The sequence below is a fragment of the Phaseolus vulgaris genome, chromosome 5 (genome assembly GCF_051622355.1).
Source record: "Phaseolus vulgaris cultivar YP4 chromosome 5, ASM5162235v1, whole genome shotgun sequence".
Lineage (NCBI taxonomy): Eukaryota > Viridiplantae > Streptophyta > Magnoliopsida > Fabales > Fabaceae > Phaseolus > Phaseolus vulgaris.
Genome location: NC_143502.1, coordinates 43,689,503 through 43,711,324, shown reverse-complemented (window position 1 = coordinate 43,711,324; position 21,822 = coordinate 43,689,503). Strand labels below are relative to the sequence as shown.

Below are 21,822 nucleotides of genomic sequence, written 5' to 3'. Positions count from 1 at the left end.
TTTTTGGTAGATTAGGGATTTTCTGACAGATTGAAAATTTTGGGGTAAATTTAGATTTTTGACAGATTGTTTAAGAATTTTTTTATTTAGTGGGATTAAAAAAAAATTTGTATGAAGAGTCTACAAGTTGGATTTACAGAACTTGCTTGTATGATTTATTGATAAAAAACAAATCTTCTGAATGATCATCATTGAAAAGACAACGTTACGACTAACAATCTATGGTTCGAGATGGGCACATGTTAAATTCTTTGGGGCACGTGGCTATGATTATTTTAGTTTGATATCTCACCCATTTCTTGAAAAGGCTCTTCTTACTCCACCAATACTGTCTTCATGCATATCTGCGTAGTCTTAGAAAAAGACTAAATTGCCTGTAAGATTTTTAGATTAAAGAATTTAAAAGTATATTTTAAATTATATAATTCAAAATCCGAATACTTTCTTATTTAATACTTTCTTCAAATACAAGGAAGTAGGCAGATTAGTCGAGTAAAATAAGCTGCTCAGAATATTTACCTGTGCATGTTTTTAAGTGATTAGTTGAATTTTGATAAAATTAAAGGCAGATTTTTTTTAGAGAAATGAGCTTGGTTTAAAGTATCACAAACTAAACGAAGACATTGTTTTCAAATAAATATAGGATGTCAAAATCATAGTTGTAATTCTTATTACATAACATACTATTCATTTTATTTTAAAAATATTCCAAGATAATTTTTTTATTTAAAATGATATATTTTTCCTGTTTCCTTTCCCTCAAATTTCTCAATCTTTTCTATGTCACCGGTAAGAATTGAACTCCTTATATATAGTTTACAACCTAAGATGTTAGAGCTAAGTTATTGCAAAAATAAATAATAGCTACCACAATAAATAGGAGCTATATAAAATTGAATGTTGAGTTGTTTGTAAAGTATAAATAACTTAAAAATAAAAACAAAAAAGTTTTCAACATTATGTAGTTTGATTGATTTGATAAAAAAATAAGGAAAGAATAAAGATAAATAGAAATATGTGAGAAATAAATAAAAAAAGTCCTATTCTTCTCTTCTCTCCTATACCAAATAACCAATATAATTTCTCCTTACCTCCTTTCTAACAAACAAGGGCTAAATGATGACCACACAATTGTCGTCAACTCATTTTATGGAATTAAACTATAAATTAAATATTATAAATAATATAATGATTGTTTAACTATATATCTTATAAAATCTTTGAACCACTTAATCTTCTTTCTTTATCCTAACCAACATTGAAAAAATTAAGCTTGTAAAAAGAAACTTGAATAAACTATCATCATTACAAGTGTAATGATAGTTTTCAAGCTCTGTTAGGAATCAAAGAGCAATTTTCTCAGTTGCTGACATTAGACGTTTGGCATCCCTACAATCTTGTAACTGCATCTAAGAAAGTCAAATTGCGAAAGCCATTGTCAGTGATTTAAACTGTAAAACATGAAAACAGCGTTAGTCTTGGGTGCCCGAATAACTAATCTTTAACCCGATACCAAAAGAATATTCTGATAAACGACTATAAAGAATGAAATTCCAAGAACCCCATTGCTTTATATTCTCATGTTGCAATGCCAACGTACAATACATCTCCATAATTTAGGAATCACCCTCACTAATTTGTAGAAGCACACAAATGATATGGACTCTAATGTTAATTCAATTCTTTAGGTAAGGGAGAGAAGGGGTGAGGAGTGTTGGCATCAAAAGTAATAAACGTCTCCGTTACAAGCAATAATCACGGTGGTTCCAATGAGGATTGGTTTTAGCCAGGATATCAAATAGAAGTAGAAAGCATCTGATGAACCAGAATTCCTCAAATAAATTACTTAAATTTGAGAAACTTAAATAATCCACCGGAACAAAAGGGTAAATAAGTAGTATAATGCATTCAGTTTTTCCTTTTTTTTCGCCCTCAAAGATAAAACATAAACAAAATTTCTTTCATTTACAGAAATCTGTGGCTATTTGTACAGGTAGTTATTATCCCTCGTTGCATGAAATCACTTAAAGTTTCAGTTTTTTCCACATTAATGAACAAATGAAAATTCACTCACCATTACAACATGGATGGGAAATCATCAAATGTGGACAGCAAAATATCTTCACCCAATGTAAGTCAAGGTGGTGATCACAACAAGAACCATGAAAAGCCTCAACCTTAGTCCTCAGAGCAAAATTGTTCCTTCCTTAATCCCAGGCTCATTGATTTGATCTTGCTGAAAAAGTGTTTCAAATTCAGGAGAAGATGCAACAAAAACAAATAGCTTTCATTCACAATCTGAAACATGGCTCTATAACAGATCATATAAGAAAACCAAAAAAGTTTTGATAGAATTTTTTGCCATTAATTGTTGTTATTATTGACTCTAGGTTTGGGCAACACCGGTTTTGGGTGTCTGAAAGAATGGGGAGTTTAATGATGCCAGCAAACCGACCTCAAACGGAGGTAGTTTGCCAAGGCAAACTAATGCAAGACAACCCTTCGCGAAGGGGATCCGTGAACAGGCCCATGGGATGTGGTCTTTTAATAATAACTTTAATTCAAGACTAGGTATGTTGGATGCTTGAGGAAAAAATAATACAAAAGCGAGAAGGATCCGTTTATTGTAAAGATAAAAAGGCAACAAGACACAAGACGGATAATAAAAACTGAAACAAAGGAAATAAGAAAATCTTCTACAAATCTCAACAGGACACAAACCGTTTCCACTGGATTTTACTTATCCAATAATAGACCGTGAAGTTTAAAACAAACATAAATATCATATGCATGCTTCCCATATGAGCCATGTAATATAATCACAGGGAATAGAATTGAAAAGCTAACATCTGAGAAAGACAATGCAATCAACCTGCACCTCCATAGCCACAATTAGGCTTTAACATCTTCCAATCTTTTCTAACGTCTTTGGAGGAACATTATATAAATAAATCACCTTCAAACATATGCAAGTACGGAAGAGAAACCTATGCAAGATATAGTTTAACCAAATTAGTCCTCAATAGGACTTTTAGATGAAAACTGATAATCATCTAATTACACAATGAGACAAATCTTGACACAACGAGGGAATTCTTAAAATTTGGATGTGTCTAACTCCCCTAAAAGCTAGCTTATAGAATAAGAATTGCCCTCTATTTATATATGCTATCCAAGCAATATCTCTACTTTATGTGGGACTCGGGTTTTCCCCAATAGCAATATGATCAGCTGTTGGGATTTGACTAGAGATAGAAACATACCCTAGCAGAATAACATCTGTTATCAAGGATATAGAGTATTACTTTCTTGGCATCCTTGTAATCATTCAACTTAAAGATAAATCATACAAACTAGTCAAAGCAGAAGTTTACCACTTTTTGTCTTAGACGGCTTGATACTCCTACTAGCAACAGATGAGGAAAGGGGCCTTTTTGCCGAAACTTTTGACAATGTGTCGTCATCCTTCTTTGCAGATATCAAAGATGAGTAAAGAATAGCATCTACAGCTTCACGCTGCTGTTTCCTTTTTGAAACTTCATCAACTTTATTTTTAGTAGAAGCAGTACCTTGATCAACCGCATCTCTCTCTTTGTAACAGCCTTTCATTGAGGAAACAGAAATTTCAGTGGAACTGCTCCTAGTCCCTCCAGAATGCATAGTTGGTCTTTTTGACGCCTTGTGCCCACCACCTGCCTCTTCCGCTGGAAAGTCTAAATTGTTCCTTGATTGTTGAAATTTTAATTGTCTTTTACCCAATGCTTTCTTTCCCATGCTAATTTTCGATTTGTCTTTGCCTTCTCTTCCCCCATCACAAATCGGATGACCTGACATTGCAAGCATGTCACTGCAGGAGCTTCTGCTTTCATATTTTGCAACCGGATATCCCATATCCTTAGTATTGGAGAAATGCTCATCTTCAGATTTCCTTCCCTTACATGGAGCATATTTTCCCAAAACTGAAGAAGTATTCTCATCCCCGTTACCCTTATTCCTGTCCCAGACTTCAGAGGCAACACATTTCTTTTTCCTCTCAACAGTATCCTTTCCATGAACCAAAATTTTGTTTACAGTCTGGTCACTTTCCTTAACCCTCTTCTCATGCTCCAGTGGTCTTGCATGATTATCAGAATTTTCAACAAAGCAATTATTTTTATCTGTTTTGAACATTGAATGATATGGCATCCTAGCCCTCATTATCAGGTTTCTTTCTTTAGCATCCTTCACAAGAGCAGCCCAGTTCTGGTTAGTCTGTAGAGTTCTAGCATTACCCAAAATCCAAAGTGATAACTTGGCCCTTGTCAAGGCAACATTCATCCGTCTTACATCAGCAACAAATCCAATAGAGTTTGAGTTTATTTCGGAAGCAATAATACCTGAATGAGCTGCTCTTACAGTAGAAAGTAACAATATGTCCACCTCCCTACCTTGAAAACCATCCACAGTGTTAAATTCAATATCCGCTACACTCAAAGGTCCAAATGCATTAAGAATACGAGATCGCAAAAGAGAAAGTTGAGACTTGTATGGAGTAATCACACCAATTCTTCCACCAACAAATTCAGCAGGGTACCTTAAGAGACATTCGTAGTTTTGTAAGCAAGCATCATGATAAGCAGAGAAGTAAGAGAAACAGAAAGTAAATTTAACCTTTTCTTGAAAAACTTTAGTACTTCAACCGCAGCATCAGCTTCATGTTCATTACAAAGTGACATTACACCAGAACTTTTCCCCCGAACCTCCTGGCCATCAATGATATCATAAAACACATATGGCCCAAGACCACTGATTTGATGAAATGGTGCTGATTTGTTAGACATTTGGCTACCATTCAGTAATTTGTTGTCATAGAAATGCAATGATGGGAACTTGCAAATCTCTGGATGCATTCTATACTGCCATTGTGAGAAAAAAATCATAAAGGAATTCAGCTTTAAATCATAAAACATGGCAATGTAAACATATAACACTCCATGCCTACCAAAAAACAAATAGAGAGGATTGCTTGTAATTGCGTGATTTGTAGACACATGAGTACTCTTAGTTATAATGAAGAAGAAATACGAATAAAGAATAAAATCAATACCTAATAATGGAAAATATTTGATAAGATATTACCCTATCAAATCATATAATATCTCCTATTTAATGTAATCAAAATCATACTTTTAATGCTACCCTTCAAGTTGGAACATATATGTCACATGAACAAAGTTTCTTACATGCACTATCAACACATCATAGGTGTGGGATACTATTCCTGATTTCATTTCCTATGAGCTTTTATAGGGATAGATATCATTGTTTGTTACATACGCTATCAACACATCATAGGTTGTTGTTCCAGTTGTCATTGTTTGTTATCTATCTACACACATTTCTATCCTAAGAGTAGCTTCTATAAATGCTCCCACTGCTTCATGTTTTCATGGGTTGACATGATGAAAAACTCCATTTAGAATTAATCTTCTTCTAAGATGGTATCCAGAGCTCTTAAAGAAATCTGTGGCATGGAATGAAGCATGGAACTAACAGTTTCTAAAGTATACTTTACTCATCTAGGAGCAAACTATGTACCTGTTTAGTAAGCATAATAACAGGATGCCCAGCCTTTTGTAACCGTTCAAACATGCTACACTCATAAAGAAATTTACTAGCAACATTTGAGAGGACAGTTGCAGGAAGCTGCTTTGGGTCACCAACCTTGAATAAATTACAAAAGTCAGTGTTACTATTTACCCTACATCAGTATAAGTTTAAAAGCTTTTGGTTAGTACTCTTACCATAATGCATTTGGTTCCACTTGACTTTAAAAGCTGAAGAGGAATCAAAGTAGCTGGCTCAAGAGCCTATAGCAAGAAAAATAAATAAGAAGGTAAATATAGTTAACTAGAGGATTACAGACAAATTATTTATAGCAGAACTAAGATATATATACTTGGGCAGCTTCATCAATTACAACAGCATCGAAGAGGGTATGTTCAGATGGACTCCCAAACTTGGAGTTTAACATTCTCTCAGAGCATACCCCATAAAGATCCCCACCACATCCACTTAAAGTAGTTACCACTATTTCAGCTTCCTTTAGTATAGCCTTCCGTAGCTTATTCCTAAGAGCCTTGATTTCTTCATTGGCTTTCTTTTCCTGAGTCTGAACATTACAAAGATCTTTATATATTTGTCTTTTTTTATCATACAGTTTCCGTAGCTTCATTTCAATTTCTGTCTCTGACATTTCCTTCTCGTTTGTCATATGAGAGTCATTATACAGATGACTTTTAACATTAGAATTCTGATCCCTTGAGTCAGCACGCTTGGCTTCATAAAACCTAATAGAATCAACTAGTTTCTCTAATTTAGACCGCAGCATGGCTGATGAATCTACCCCCAAATCACTATTCACAACATTTGAATGCATCCTCTCCTCAGCTACACGTTGATCAACTAACGTATCAATAAAGAATGGCAGTGAATTTGAATGAACTGTTTTTGCATTTCCAACCCTCACGAGATAAGGCTTGTACATTTTCCCATTACTGCCATAAAGACCATGGCTAGAAATTCTTGCCACCAACTCATCCACTGCAGCGTTAGATTGAGCACAGATAAGCACTCTTTGTCTCACATAATTTCCAAAAGATGTTGATGAATTTTGCATATCATTGCCCAACTGTCTAGCCAACGCTGCATCCTGCCATGCTCTTGCAATGGCAGCATTCTGACTAACCTTCAGTCTTGAATAGGTAGAAGAAGAATTTTGGTACAAGTTTTCATCAAAAGGATTTTTTAGACAATTCATCTTCGGTTGAGAAACTAGAAGAGCACTGACAATTGCAACAATAGTTCGAGTCTTCCCAGTTCCTGTATTTACATAAGCATACATGCAAATTAACAATTTAAAGAGCTTAAGTAGAAAAATGACAAGATCTTCATGGTTTAGAGATAGCTCGAGGTGGATGAATTACCTGGAGGACCCTGAATAAGACATAATTCAACAGTCTTTTTTGCTTTGGCCCTTCCAATAGCAACACTTATTGCTTGAAGTTGACAGACATTAAATGTTGACCTCAGAGTTTGCCGCAATGACTGGCACAAATTATTTAGATCTACTTCTTTACATTCGTCGAAACAAAATGAATTGCTGACAGGATTCAAAATGAGAGGAAGTAAAGGAATGTCTTTTATTGATGACAATGCATGAAATTCTCGCATTTGTGGGGTAATACTCATTATACGGCAAGCATGCCATTTACTTCGTTCAGTGAGATTCCGTCTAGCTTGATTTAATCGTAAAGAACCATTTTGAAAATACAATTTGATGAGAATAATACTTGACCCTCTTTTATTGTCTTTCTCACGCCTTTCAACCTGCAAAAACACAGATGGCTTTAACATGACATTGATTTGTCTGCACCTCTTCAGGTGGCATTGAGGTGCATAAGTGGCTTGAGGTTAGCTTTTGTCAAACTGAGGAACCAGCACAAATTTTGCTCAACAAAAAGGTAACCCAACGCAAAGCAACTTTAAAATTAATTTGAACAGTTGGCAGGCTTCCAGAATCAACTTTACATGTCATGAATTCTATTTGCCACTAAAACAAGATAAAAAAAATCTGATAAAGGTTGAAAAAGGAGCAAATTAAGATATTAGCAGGAAAATTCTGAGTTAAACCAACTTATCTATTGGCTTGCAATTTTCAACATGGTCAATTATAGAATAAGCAATCAATTATCAGCAAAAAGGACAACAGGCTTACCAATCAAGGACTCACAAATCTTCATACAAGATAAACTTCTCAACAAAACACAATATGACATTTAAGTGGATAAATATGCTAATGATATTATTGAAAATTTTGTACAAGACACTAGGAATAAGCTTGTTTGAGTTGGTTGAAAATAAGGAGAAGAGCCAAATTCGTAGAGATTGAGAGGTTTTAAACTTTTTTTCACGCTGAGTTAAGATAGAAGTGGCAAAAATATGAGTTGGACAACAAAGGTGTTACATTATGCTTTCAAGTTTAGTATGAAGTGGTTTTCCTTAACTTTCAATCTTCACATTTTCCACCCACTCAAGCATGCATAGCTTAAAACAATTAATTGTAGGACATTGTAGATATTGGAGAAAAATATTTAGATGATAGCAATCACACAAGGATAAAAGTATACCTTTCCAACCATATGAACATCTTGAGAAGATTTTTTAGGAGGATCTTTTGTTAGCAAAAGAAAGTCATTTTCTGAAAAGCTCCTACTTTTTGAAGCGCCATCATCATGGACAAAGCCTACAATATGGAAATCATCAATTCTCTCGATTGACATCACAGAAAGGACTCCATAAAACATCTCCTCCCATGAAGACATTTCAAGAAAAGAATTTTGTAGCTGTGCTTTGAACTCCTCCAAAACTAATGGCTGAAATATCTCAACATACTGTTCAGGAGATTGAAAACATACAGGAACTTCCTTTAATTTGTTAACAATTTGGTTTTCATCTTTTCTTGTGGATGACAATCCAATTGTTGCAAAATAATTTATCTCAAGAATAGCTTTATACCAATCATCCAACCTAGGTGGCCTGAATCTTTTCATTGGGTCTTCCAATTTACGAAGACAACCAGATCTGTTTTCAAAAGGTGTTTTGAGTTGAATAACTTGTCTTTTCAAAATTGTAGGCTTTGGTACATGCAACTGGACACGTCCCACAGATTTCAATGCAGTCTCTAGAGGGTCATCTTCTGCATCCTGATCACTTAACATTTTGCTACAAGTACTTGACACAGTGTCAACAGTTTTGGGAGCCATGCCACCACAAGCTTTATTCAAATTTTTAGCACTGGCAGCTTCATCCAAAAGCTTTGTCAAATTCCCCAAATCCTTTGATTTTGAACTTGCTTCTTTCCTACAACTGCCTGGGGCTTTTGAATCAATAAATGAAGTCACCACAGGCTTATCATGTAAATTACCAGAACTGGCCTTTTTCTGGAAGGTCTCCTTGGTTTTTTTCAAAGTTTTCATGAATGAAACATTCTGGCTTGCATGGTCGGAAGCTGGTAAACTATTACCAAAATCATGGGGCATAATATTGCCATCAGAAACATGGTGAACATCCTCACCAAATGATAAAATGTCCTTCTTGGAAGAAACTTTTGGTTCCACTTCATCATCTGAAAGAATAATTACACTGTCAGTGCTTTTGTTGCCAGTCACTATTTTAGAGTCCAGATTTTGTAACTCTATATACTCCATAGATGAAGAATGAACATCTGAAGAAAAACAGTCCTTCTCAAATGACAATCTTTCAGATACCAATGATTCAGAGTTCAGATTTGCCTCCTTCAAATTGTGAGATCCTTCTCTAGATAAAGAAACGGACAGGCGTGACACTTGTTCTGTCAATTCTTCCAAAGTATAACCATCTAAATTGACAATGCATAACATTAGTAAAATATATTGATGTCATAGAACTCACCAAATCATGGAAGGGAAATTGAGTACAGAAATTAAACTCACCCTTCAAAATAAGATTTTCTATGGTAATGATTGTTGAAAGTGAAGTTTTATCACAAGAAGCTTTGAACTGATTCAGTATATAAGTAACAGCACGCTTCCAATATAAAATTACAACTTTATCTGATGACTTCCCCCATTCCATAAGATCATAAAGCCACTTGAAATTCAATTTATTTTGTACAAGCATTGTGAGATCCCCAAGCTCTTTATCACCAGATAGACAAAGTTTATCGACAAGAACAGGGAGAATCTCCAGTAACCGTACACAAGTCATCTGAAAAACAAAGAATTATATTGTTGAAAGTTGTGTGTACACTTATTTAAACTTCAATTTTAAATAAAACTCTAGAATATTTAGGTAGCAAAGAAAAAAAAAGAAACTATTGTTGACAGTTGTTAGGAAATTTATTTTAAATTTCAACTTAGGACTCTAGAATATTTAGGTAGTTAAGATCAAGATTGGATTATTAAAATCTCATTTGATTCTCCTTTATATTCTCCCTTGTTTATTTTGTAATCACTAATCAAGGCAGTTAGGCTTTCTCCTGGCAATCTTTGTCCATATAACTCATGTAATTTTGATCAATCAATATAAAGAAAAATTATTCTATTCTCCTAAAATTACATGGTACCAGAGTTTTAGCTCTAATCATGAGTTGGCCTACCAATTTACAATTCCTTTTACTACAGAACAATTAGAGCACTGTTATTAGTTAGGCCCAAACTAAAATTCTAGGACTTTTCAACTAAAATGGCAGTTAATTTATCCTCCTCTCTACACAAATAAGATATTTCCTTTTCTATTGCTCCTTTTTAGTACCAAACAGAATTCCAAAGCTCCATGGATCACTGATTCTAGAGCTACAAGCCACTTGAAAAATTGCTCAAAAAGAGTTCTCCGCATAAAGTCTTTCCACACAGGTTTACATAAATAAAAGGATCAGAATTGCAAATGGTACCTTTTCTACATAGCAACTGTTGGTTCCATTCCTATGTCTAAATCTCTAGCTCTCTGTAATGTCCTTCATATCCCAAATGTGTCATTTAATACTGTGTCAATTTAATTGACAAATAACTTATAGGCTATTTTTCACTCCTCTACTTGCAAATTTAAGGAGTTGAGTTTGAGGAGGATGATTAACAGTGCTAAGGAGGTTGGTGGACTCTTTCTCTGATAATGTTCATTTTTACAGAGAACTCTGGAAATATCTCAATCCAGTCTTTTCATTAAGATAAAAAAATAATGCCACAGAATTGAAGGATAGGTTACCGAACTTTTTGTACTTGAAATGAAACATTTATTTCCTGCACCTTTTAAAAATGAAAATCTTTGGCTCACACCCACCTTCAGTTGTAGAGCAGGGTTTGCATGGTGTATTGAATACACCTTGGACTAGTTACAAGTTAGTTTAGTATTTCAGACTAGCAAGTGACAACTAGATCTAACTGTTTCAGTTCCTTGTAAAGCAAGCTACAGAATGCTATAAATTCTCTAATGTAACAAAATCACCCAATAATTATGAAAAACACTTTTCTCTCTCTCATTTTCTAGTATTCTAACCAAAAATAATTACAAAGAGTAAAGGAAAATAAGGAAAAGCTAAATTAAACACAAATGTGATTTTTAACCTCAATTTTGATACTTGCATAAAAAAATAGAGTGTCAAATAATTATTAAACTAGCAGTGTTCATTAATAAAATTTGGATAGTAAAAATATATTCATTACAAGCTACTTTAAGCTTAAGTTTGATAACAACAAACAAACAAAATCCCAAAACTGCATGTTGTTAAATGATAAAAAACTATAGAAGTACTATGCTAAATGATATTTTAAATAACAAAGTATTTCAAACAAACTGAACAAAGCAATAGCCAGGGAAACAAAGACAGGATAATACCTGGCAAAGCGTGTAATCAATGAAGTTTTTTCCATTCACCAAGCACCTACAGAAAATATGCCATGCCATTTCACATAGCAAGCATCCAAATTGTTCCTTTGTTCTTTGTTCAACATTGACAGCATTTTTAACAACATTCTCAGGCACAGAACTGGAAGCTGGCTGCTTTAAAAACCCACCCTGTGATGAGAAGTTTGGCATTTTTAAGTCACTATGTGTATTTTCTGGCAACTCTGGAGCAAGTAGATCCTCATCTTTGAGTAGTTTGCATAAAAGAAACCAAAAATGATGTAGAGTATGAAACTTCAACAAAACAGAACCCAGTTGCACCTACATAGATACACGATGGGATTAGTAAAATGGAATACAAAAGGGAAACAGTCAAGACAAAATTCATTTTACACCAACTCAATATTTCACAGGCATGAAGAAGCATGTCCGCAAAATCAGAACACCAAATTCATTGGACACAGAACAAACTTGTAGTCCCAGTCAATAGGCTTAACACAGACAGGATTCTGTTGCAATTAAGTTGACTTTTGCAGTTGCCTGGTGCATTTGATTAAAGGAGATTCTATAAAGAACTAAGCCACTAACATTCCTCCTGCTTGAGGTGTCAATATGCCAGTATTATTAGATATAATATTCTTTTGTTAATAGTCTGTTAAGTTTCTGTCAGCTATAACTGTGTAACATACTGCCGAGTATCAGTCATCAGTAGTATATGGATACCTGTACGTTACATTCTCCATTAGTAATCCTTTATATAAGTTTCAGAATCCCTTTTCTGTTTTGTCTATCTCAAAACTCTACTCTGTGGTCACACACATTTTCAACACAAATGACACTTCCCAGATACTTCTCAATATATGTCCAAGAAATATATTATTTCTAGTCAGCTCAAAGACTAGAACCAACAACACCTTTATACAACTTGAATACTTAAGCTAACACTTCCATAGTGATATACACTTAACGGACACTACTGTTTGTGTGTGTATCCAATTATTTTAACATTCAAAATACACATATTATACATAATGAAAGCATAGTAGTCAAAAGAATATAATAACAGAGGATGCCACAAAAAGCTATAAAAGGATAGTAAATAGTATAATGACCACTATTACGTTACAACAGTTGTCTTATTATATAACAAAAAACTATGTATTAATATTTTTCTCTTAAATATTATAATATACTTCATGGTTTTATAATAGCATAATCCATGATTATTTACAGAAAAATAAACAGCAACAAAGCCCCTTCCCAATTGTAGTACCGTTTAGGGGTGGAGAGCTCCTAATTTGGGGTGCAGGCCAAACACCCACTCACACCCTACAAAAAAACAAAACCCTAGCCTCTTTATCTTTATCCTATCAACTACCAACCCCTATCTCCATTATCTTCTTTCAGAAAAACAATTTGTTATTGCTACTGCAACTCTAGAATAGGGCAGAAAAACCTGACTATACCCCAAAGTTAACACCTCTGCCTTGCAGAAGTTGCAGAACGTTTTTCCCTTCCAAGAAAACTATAAAAACTAAACACCTCAGCAAAGTGATAACTCCACATGTTATTGGCTACAGAAACAGCTACAAAATGTACCATGACTACCACAACAACTCTTTGAGGAGAAATAGAGCACCACTCAACTCCACCACCTTGTGATAATGGCACTATGACACAATAGAGAACTATGAATAAATTATCAAAAGTAATGACTTTGTTATTTTTGTGTGAAGCTAGTTATCATAAAACTTAGAACATTGTTTTGAAAAGGAAACGTTACTGGTCTATAAAGATACAACTCCTCTTTTTGTTTTGAGATTTTTTTAGAGAGGCAAGATGCTTACATTTTTAAAGTAATGTCTCTTCGTACTTTTGGAGAGATTTGCAAATATACAAATCTTAGTTATCTATATAGATATTGTATTATGTTACTCGTTTAATTTTATTTGAGTATCTCTCTTTTTAAATACACACACATACACAATGTCTCAACTGCTACGGAACCATGTTGGAGTATCCACATCTGTGTCTAGGAATCTCTCAACTTCATAGGAGAAGAATGCCCTTGAAGGGCATATATTTGGCCCACAGTAAAAACTACTACAAGTGTTACAGTTTCTCTCTAGGGGACCACTAATGGTTATCTTAAGGGAATTTAGGATCAGGTATGCAGAGAGAATAGATTGCACTGTTTCTGTTTTCAGCCATTTCACTCCTGTTTTAGAGGATCCTTATCCCTCCCCTAAATCATACTTCTCCACTGACATTTCCTTACTCACAAACACACAAAGCAACAAAGGGCAGACACTAACAACATTATTATCAAGAAAACATTTGCAAAAATTATTACCAGTTTCATAGCATGCTTGAGGCCCAGAATAGTTGCATACAATGAGGGTTTTTGAGAACAAAGAAATTTCAATCCACTTGAAAGACCCCGGGTATCTGAAACTTGTTCTAACATAGATTTTCCAAATTGTCTAATGTCCTGAATGGGAAAAACAAAATAAGAAAAAAAAAATAGAATATTCATCACATTCTAACAAGGGTAAACATGAGCTTCAAGTTGTAGGAAAATGTTACATCATTTGGATCTAAAAGTGAAAGGATTAAGCTTTCACTCATCAATGGTTCCCATGTCCACTGACTTCGAAGTTCTCCATGTCGTATCTGAACTAAAAAATGTGCAGTTAACCTGATGTGCAACTCCAGATAATTAGTCAAGAAATTAAAAATTGGCTTTTAACTTAGAACCAGAAAATGCTCAAACTTTATTACATAACGTAAATATAAGGTGAAGATGGCGTTAGGAACCTAATAAATGTTCTTAATAAAGGATGAGACATAGTCAACACTTCAACTGAGTTTTTTGATTTGTTTCCATCTCCACCATCATCAGATCCAGTCGGAACCTTCCACCCAAATGAAGAGGAAATTTCTGGAGCATAAGATGAAAGGAAAGATCTGTTTGGAAACATCATTTCTGCATTATCCTCGTATTCTACCAAAGGAAAACGAGATCGTGCCCAGAAAACAGCTTTGGAAAATGAAATTGGAAGGATTGAGGGATTAATATCAACCAAAACATCAACCCATAACATTGGAATGCATATCCATTCTCGGCAATCTTGAGAAGTTATTCCACTTTGAACTTTGAAGTGACTCCAAGAACTACTACTATCCTTCTCTTTGCTGTCTGGAAAAGTTGGCAGACAAATATCATCATTTTCATCATCCAACTCAATGACGTCTGTAATGCCACGCTCAGTGCTCGGAGTTGTGCAGCAATTCAGCACTGAATACATTAATGCAGTAGCATCTGAAACTATGATGGTCTGTATAAGGTCAAATGCAGGTTGCCTCAAAGAACTGTGGAGCGAGGAGTCCTTCAGAGATGACACAAGGGCAGGCCCCCTGTCCAATACAAATATTGAGAAGTGATCAGGTAACTACACTGATGAATAAAACATCACTCCAAGTACTAGGGTACTACCTCTGGTCTTGTAAAAGATATACACTGATTTCTCATGAAAATTAATGCCTTTTTTGGGATATTAATAATATAAGTCACACTATAAAATATTTATACAATTATGAGTTATGTCATTAAATATAATCAGCACTTTAACCCTTTAATTCTAGGTATTTTTTTAATACAATTTAAAGTAATATTATTAATTAAAATTAGTCAACTTAACTACTTTATTGGTTTTGATAAGTTAGGTATTTGTTTCTTATATATAAGACCAGAAGTGGTATATCATAAATACATAGCTTTGCATTGAACCTCATTCATATTAAATGTTGTAAATAAAGGTTTCTTAGAATTAAAATATCTTCGTGATCTCATTATTCAGATAAAATATCATTAGAATCTTCATATTTACTCATGCATATTTTGTTTCCTTATTATAGAGAGATTGAACAAATCAAACAGTTGTAAGAGGGAAAAAGCTGAATGGATTTTAGCTAAGTTGTTGAATTAAATTAATAGAGCTTCTAGAGATTTTGATATCATCATGTACCAGAAAATAGCAAAATGAGATTGATGTTTATAAATAAAGAGTGATGAGTCACATTTAGTGCCCAAAAGACAAAACTGAAGGAGTGTGAATTTCAATCTCTCAAACCATTGTCTGGTTGCTTGTTTGTTCAACTTACAAACAAGAGATCCCAAGTTCAAATCCAATAGGTTGGGTCATATAAATTGATTCTTCAAGTAGACCATTCAAACAAAACATTATTTACAAATTACATCTAGCTGAAATAATTTCCACCCATGTAAAAGAGCAAGAGTAAGAATAACTCTGAATTTTACCACTAGAGAAATGGTTTCGTGAAAATCAAAATTGTGCACTTCATGAAAACCCTTAGCCACCAACCTCGCTCTGTATTTGCATCCAATAACTTGTCTATGAGGAGTAAAGAAACTAAATCCCATGTATTTTGCTTCAAAACTTGATACATTGCATCAAGACAATTAGCTTAGCATCCTCAAGTGCTTTCTTAGTTGTTTTAGCTTCTAAACGAGTAAGGAACAAGGAAGGATTAATTTTGAACTGATGAATACCAAATTTGGACTGAGTCTGCAAGGGAGGGGCATTGACAACTGGAACTCGATTGGGGACAAAAGCAGACTCAGAAGCAGATAGATCAGGGGTGATAGGTGGTGTGTTGGAAGGTTCAGGTGTGACAGAAGGTACAAGTTAAGGAGTCAGGGAATTGTTAAGTGGTGTAAGATTGGTTTAAACTAAAGTAACAATTAAGATCATAGACAGAATTAGGCACAGTAGGAAAAAGATCAGCATAAAGAAAACAATGTTCACTAAACAGAACATTTTTTATATATATATTTTTCCAGTGGATGAATGACATTTATAGCCCTTGTGTGTGAGAGAGTACCCTAAGAACAAACATTCCTCATATATAAAATCAAGCTTGTGAAAGTGATAAAGTCTTAGTAGTTTAAAGCAAGCACGTCCAAAAGCTTTGAGGAAATGAAAGTCATGATTATTATTCAAAACAATAGTATAAGAAATGGCAAACTTAAGAGAAGTTGCAGGCAACCTGTTAATAAGATATACAGCAGTTGTAAAAGCATAATCCTAAAATTGTAAATGAAGATAAACACGATCCAGCAAGATGAGACTCAAATCAACAATGTGTCGATGTTTTCTTTCAGTTACAAGAGTACAAATCTAACTTGTCTCACTCTAGAGTGAGTCTAATGATGAAAATAAGAGTGAATCTTGCACCACACTTAATAGGAATAAGTTGAACTAAGAACACAACCAAGCACTAAACTTGACAAAGATGATTTAAGTCATGTGAGAAGCAGTTAATGTTGCTTTCCCCAAGCTAGAAACGCTGGATTGATGTGATTTACGTCACGAACAATTCCAAAATAGAAAAACGCAAGTGAATAGAAAGAGAAACAGTTCGATCTTCTGTCACTGCTGCTAGAAAGATTTATCATCAAGCTTTTTGGTGATTTGATGAGAAAATGTAGCCAAAAGCCACTGGAAATGAAGAAGTTTCACCATCAAAACTTGTGCCGGAAGCCATGAAAAAGGGATCAAGAAACTTTGGATACCATGTAGAGAAAATTCACTTTACCTTAATTATGTAAAAGTGTAAAATGATACAAAAGATATTGAGTCTCTCTTTGCATAAAACTATATATACGCATAGCTAAGTTACAAATTAGTTGTTTTGTAACTGTACAAGACAGTTATACTAACCATACAAGAAACTAATTATTGTAATTGCCCAACAAACACAATTACAATTACAAAAACAGAAACCAACAATTGTATTTGTCTAACATATACAATTACTGACCAAAGATAAACTGAAAAGTAGCCTACACTAAGAAATTCATACAATGTGGAGGATTAGACTTACATGAGGAAAACATGCACACCCAAAGACCTTGAGAAATTAATAATGTTGATTCTTTTGAAAGATGGTGGGATAAGGAATGGAACGGTTATGGGAAATGGAGGATAATATGCTTACTAGGTATGAACGGCATGATCAAAATAAGTGAGGGCATAACTTTGTTTGAGATGATAGAGTGAGACCCATTTCAATATTTAACAATGCTTGCACTCAACAACTTTGTTTGGGTGATGCACATGGGCCTGTGGGGTCAAATAAGTCTACGAACAATGCCAAAATCATTACAATGGTGCCTAAAAGGCTTAAATCCAATGCCCAGTTTGTTTTTAAGTGCTTTGATTGGTTTGTTCAATTGTAGATAAATGAGTGATTTGACTTGTTTAAAGATGGAAATTATTTCAGACTTATATTTGACAAAGTAGATACTCAAGCTAATAAACTCTTACAAGTTGCGAACTCTAGCATTTGATGAGTGTTGAGTCAGCTCAACACTTATACACGAGTATAGACAACTGTATAATACCAAGTACAAACTCAATGAATTTCATTTCAACACACAAAAAAGAAGGGGTTCTGACTTCATACCACGTATGTGCACACTCTAAGGGAGGACAAGGCGGGTTCATCTTGTAACCTCGGTGTACAATAAGAAGTGCTATCTGCAAAGACGATCATATATATATAGCATTATAGCAATGGTAATAAGCCAAAACAACTTGCAGTATCAATTATAAAAGCCAAACAGGACATTTTTTATGTGCATCCGTCATGCAAAAATCTAAATGTAATAACCTGACAAGCCAATTTTCTTGTTAGAACGCTGAAGTTACTGCTCACTGGCACTTGATGGAGCAAAAAATAGAGAAAATACCTACGCTGCTTTTCAAGCTCTCCATCTTGCAAAGCTTCAAGAGACTGTAACATGGGATGAAGTATCTCAATAATAATGTCAATACAAGAACAACCCTCCTTCTCCCAATACACATACAACAAAGAAACAAATCAAATCACCATCCATACATGCCTGTAGAAAAGGTTGGAATAGACCAAAAATATCATTATGGATTTTTTCATTGCGAGTATGGAAGCATTGACCAATTAGAGTGTTGCGCATTACACTTGGAGACAATGTAGACCTTAACCAAAGCTTACAACCTCAAACCAAACCAAAACAACAAAACAAAAAGTCAGCAAAAGAAATATAAATGAATTAAAAAAACATGGAAATGGAAAGGAAAAATGGCATACCAAGCATTTCGAAGAGGAGTCTCAAGCAAGCAACAGCATGTGAAAATTCAAGTGAATCACCACTAATATGATTGAGTACAATATCAACAAAAAAGGGATAGCGTTCCAATATCCCTTCTTCAAAAGTTGAAGGATCCAAGAAGCCAAGCCTTCACAAAGCATACATAATGATGTAGCATGTAAATATTAGTAAGGAACATACTGAGATAAAGATTGATGTTAACAAATTCAAAACACACTTCTTACAGTGATTTGATACCAATCCATAAAGACACACGATCCAATTGAGTTCTTGGTGTTGAGGTCTCCAAAGCCACCGGCAAAGCATCTGCCTCTAAACAGCCAATAAATTTCTTAAGCAATGGCTGCAAAGGTTCCAAGTCTGTTGCTCTCCTACATATAAGCAAACATAGATTGTATCAAAAAGGAAAAAAAGGCTTTTGAATATCACACGCCAGAAAACTCAATGTGAACATGGTGATGAAGAAAAGATAAGTAAAGAGGTTCATATCTATGATTTCAATGGTGTTATGGCAATGACCATATGCTACTATGTGTTCCATGTCTTTCTCTATAACAGAACAGCTTTGTTTTGAGACAAGATAAAGATATTCATATGTAATTTTAGGAGGAATTTATAAATACAGAGAATTTGCTCTTACAAAACCCAAGTTCAATGGAGCATCATCGACTTAAACATGAAATCACAATCAGTGAAACTGAAGAACTTTCAGACCAACCAACAATAAGTACCTGAGTTTTCCCATTGATCCTGCTAAGCGATATCCAACCGAACGAACACTTCTCTTGAAAAATAGTAATGCATAAACTCCCTGGAAGAAAATGGGTTCACCATTGAACTAACTGTAAAAGAGAATCTTCTAGCAGAAATACACACCAGAGTACCACAAATAAAACATACCGGAAATTGTTGATGCCCAGACAAAGCCAGCTCATGCTTATTATCAATAGCTTCAACAAACAACTCAAACTCAGTGAATAGAGGCTCAAAATCTAAGAGGATTGGGAACATCAATACCTGTGTCAAATGATGAATGGGGGAAAATAAGCTGATAAACTCTAAACCTCAAATTAGAAAATCCATTCATAAAGACAGTGGAATGAAACTAAGTATAACTACTGCCACATAAAATATCATGAAGAGATAACTATTTTAGCAACAAATAAAACTCACCATTTCCCAGTACAAAAATAATCAATTTGCACTTCCCCATGAGATTTTCAATTGATCTAGTAGTGAAATTTTAAATACAGAAAAAAGATATGTAATAACATACCATGGAAAACAGAAAACATATTTAGATGAAAAATACAGTCAACATATTTCTTGTACTAATTCAGAGGCAAAAAAAAAATATTTATTTATAAAGAGAAATCATAAGATGCGAGCCCAATAAATAAAATGTAAAATATTATATAAATCATAAGTACCTAGAAAACACACCTCATACAAAACATTAACAACTTCTGTATTATCACAGGCAGGATCATACTTTTCCCCTGCTATTTTTGTATTGACATCTCTCAGGTGTAATGTCACCCTTTCACAATCAAGCTTCTGTAAGACATCGAGAAGAGGACCAACAGAGCTAGACTCATACTCCATGTTATACATGTCTTGGGCTTGATGATGCTGAGAAATGCATTGCAGGCACAGTCTCATTTCATCAGAGATTCTCTTCCATAACAGCCTCAGAGGTGAATCTTGACAATCATTTTTGAAGTAATTGTAAAAAGTCTCCAAAAGGGGTCCCATTATATCCCAAAAGCCACACCAAATGTGACTTCCACCAGGCAAACAAATTAGAAAATTATATGCATCTGTAAACCTGGCAATAATAGCAGTTATTATGGAAACTACACCAAGGCTCATCGGATATGAAACCAGCTACGCAACACTGCCTCAGTAACAACATAACTAGTTTTCTTTTTCATGTAGAAGAAAAGAATAACATAATCTGAATAATCACTTATTCTTGAGATACTCACACAAGTATGACTGACGATTATGTTTCATATAATCAATAATTTATTTGCATACTTGTTCTTTAAACTCACCGTGTTTATCGAGTGCTTATACTGAGGACATGAGGAATGTGTATAATGCATAAGAAACAAACAGAGTAAACATCTGTTTTAAGTATTATCACTCTAAACTTATTTTGCTTCAGCAACAAGTCAAAATAATTCCCATTAAAAATAAAGTTGAAATTCAAGGGGAGCTAAAGTTCGGCATTGCAATTCCATTATTATTAAAACGAAGAGGCAATTGTTGACTATAAGTTGGATTCATTCCGGCGCTGAAAATAAAAAGGGAGGAAATAGCGATAACCATTGTTGTTTGAGGAGGTGGAGGTTACGACACTTGGAGGGATCAACATCACCGTCATCGTCGTTCTCCTCTTCTTCCCCGATGCCTCTCCACCGGTCCAGTAGCTCCCGCCTAGCAGCAAGTTTGTTCGCCGTAGCCATTGATTTGTTAGGGTTTATCCTGCAGATTTACATGAACATGAAGATTATGATGATGGTGTCTATCATCCTAATTTTAAAAATGGACTGCAAAATATTAGGGTGAGGGCACGGTTTTTAATCTTCACTTACTCCATCCCATTCCTTCGTAATTGAATTGTGTATTTTTCTCATTTTTTTCGATGGTTGAATTATTATTTTTCTTATTCAAAAGAGATATTAATTTTATTTTATACTGCTTTGAAAGTTTTAAGTCTCAGCTAAAAACAAACTACCTAGTCCCTTTTCATGGTGAATTTTTTAGTTTAATTATTGAAAAACAGTTAAAAGAAGTATAAAAAAATAATTTATAAATTAGTTGATAGGTGATCTCATTCGATTATAACAACCAAAAAAAACATATAACAGAAGACTCATATTCGTTAAAATATATCATATTTAAATTAAATTTTGCATACAATTTGTGTCATAAATAACATTATAGATGTAATAACAAAAATACTTATGTATAATTAAAAAAACAAGGTTGTACATAGTTTAAAGATTCTTAGTCATTATCTTTAAGAGCTTTCTTATTCATTGCTCGAGAGGTACGTCAAAGGGTTGTTTTACTACATTGGGGTTACCACAAAGGAAGTCATAACAACTATCCAATACATCTTCATCTTGTATGTTTATTTGCAGTAATATTTCCCAAATATCATATTCAGAGTATTGGAAAAGGTTAGTACGACAAAGTGTGAGTGTGTTCACGGAATA

At 34.2% G+C, this 21,822-nt stretch overlaps 1 protein-coding gene across 9 annotated transcripts; it reads right to left on the bottom strand.

The window, feature by feature from the left end:
* Positions 1 to 1,133: 1,133 nt before the first annotated feature.
* On the bottom strand, positions 1,134 to 21,266 carry LOC137836105 (P-loop containing nucleoside triphosphate hydrolases superfamily protein). 9 transcript variants are annotated; one of them, XR_011085199.2, is made up of 24 exons: positions 21,196 to 21,258; positions 20,927 to 21,085; positions 20,039 to 20,423; positions 19,496 to 19,612; positions 19,327 to 19,406; positions 18,820 to 18,966; positions 18,574 to 18,722; positions 18,350 to 18,480; positions 18,118 to 18,240; positions 17,911 to 17,984; positions 14,239 to 14,838; positions 14,008 to 14,119; positions 13,775 to 13,912; positions 11,413 to 11,742; positions 9,513 to 9,786; positions 8,169 to 9,418; positions 6,966 to 7,368; positions 5,939 to 6,861; positions 5,784 to 5,849; positions 5,578 to 5,703; positions 4,651 to 4,895; positions 3,375 to 4,573; positions 2,075 to 2,236; positions 1,134 to 1,451 (listed from the first exon to the last, which is right to left on the bottom strand). XR_011085199.2 is itself a non-coding variant. In XM_068644949.2 (23 exons), the coding sequence occupies exons 1-23, from the start codon at positions 21,198 to 21,200 to the stop codon at positions 2,220 to 2,222; spliced, it is 7,053 nt and encodes a 2,350-aa protein (XP_068501050.2). In that variant the 5' UTR covers positions 21,201 to 21,258; the 3' UTR covers positions 1,940 to 2,219. The 9 variants fall into 9 exon arrangements, 7 of the variants coding, with proteins under 7 accessions (XP_068501050.2, XP_068501053.2, XP_090158176.1 ...); XR_016520809.1 differs by lacking the exon at positions 1,134 to 1,451 and having other exon boundaries at positions 1,940 to 2,236; positions 4,651 to 4,890; positions 21,196 to 21,266; XM_068644949.2 differs by lacking the exon at positions 1,134 to 1,451 and having other exon boundaries at positions 1,940 to 2,236.
* Between the last annotated feature and the right edge of the window lie 556 nt (positions 21,267 to 21,822).

Excerpts from the sequence above, each read along its gene's own strand:
- LOC137836105 (XM_068644949.2), bottom strand. Across the intron at positions 14,839-17,910 it reads TTAGAGTGTGCACATACGTG|GGGGCCTGCCCTTGTGTCAT; the intron begins GTATGAAGTCAG and ends TGTATTGGACAG. Across the intron at positions 13,913-14,007 it reads CACTTTTAGATCCAAATGAT|GACATTAGACAATTTGGAAA; the intron begins GTAACATTTTCC and ends TTTCCCATTCAG.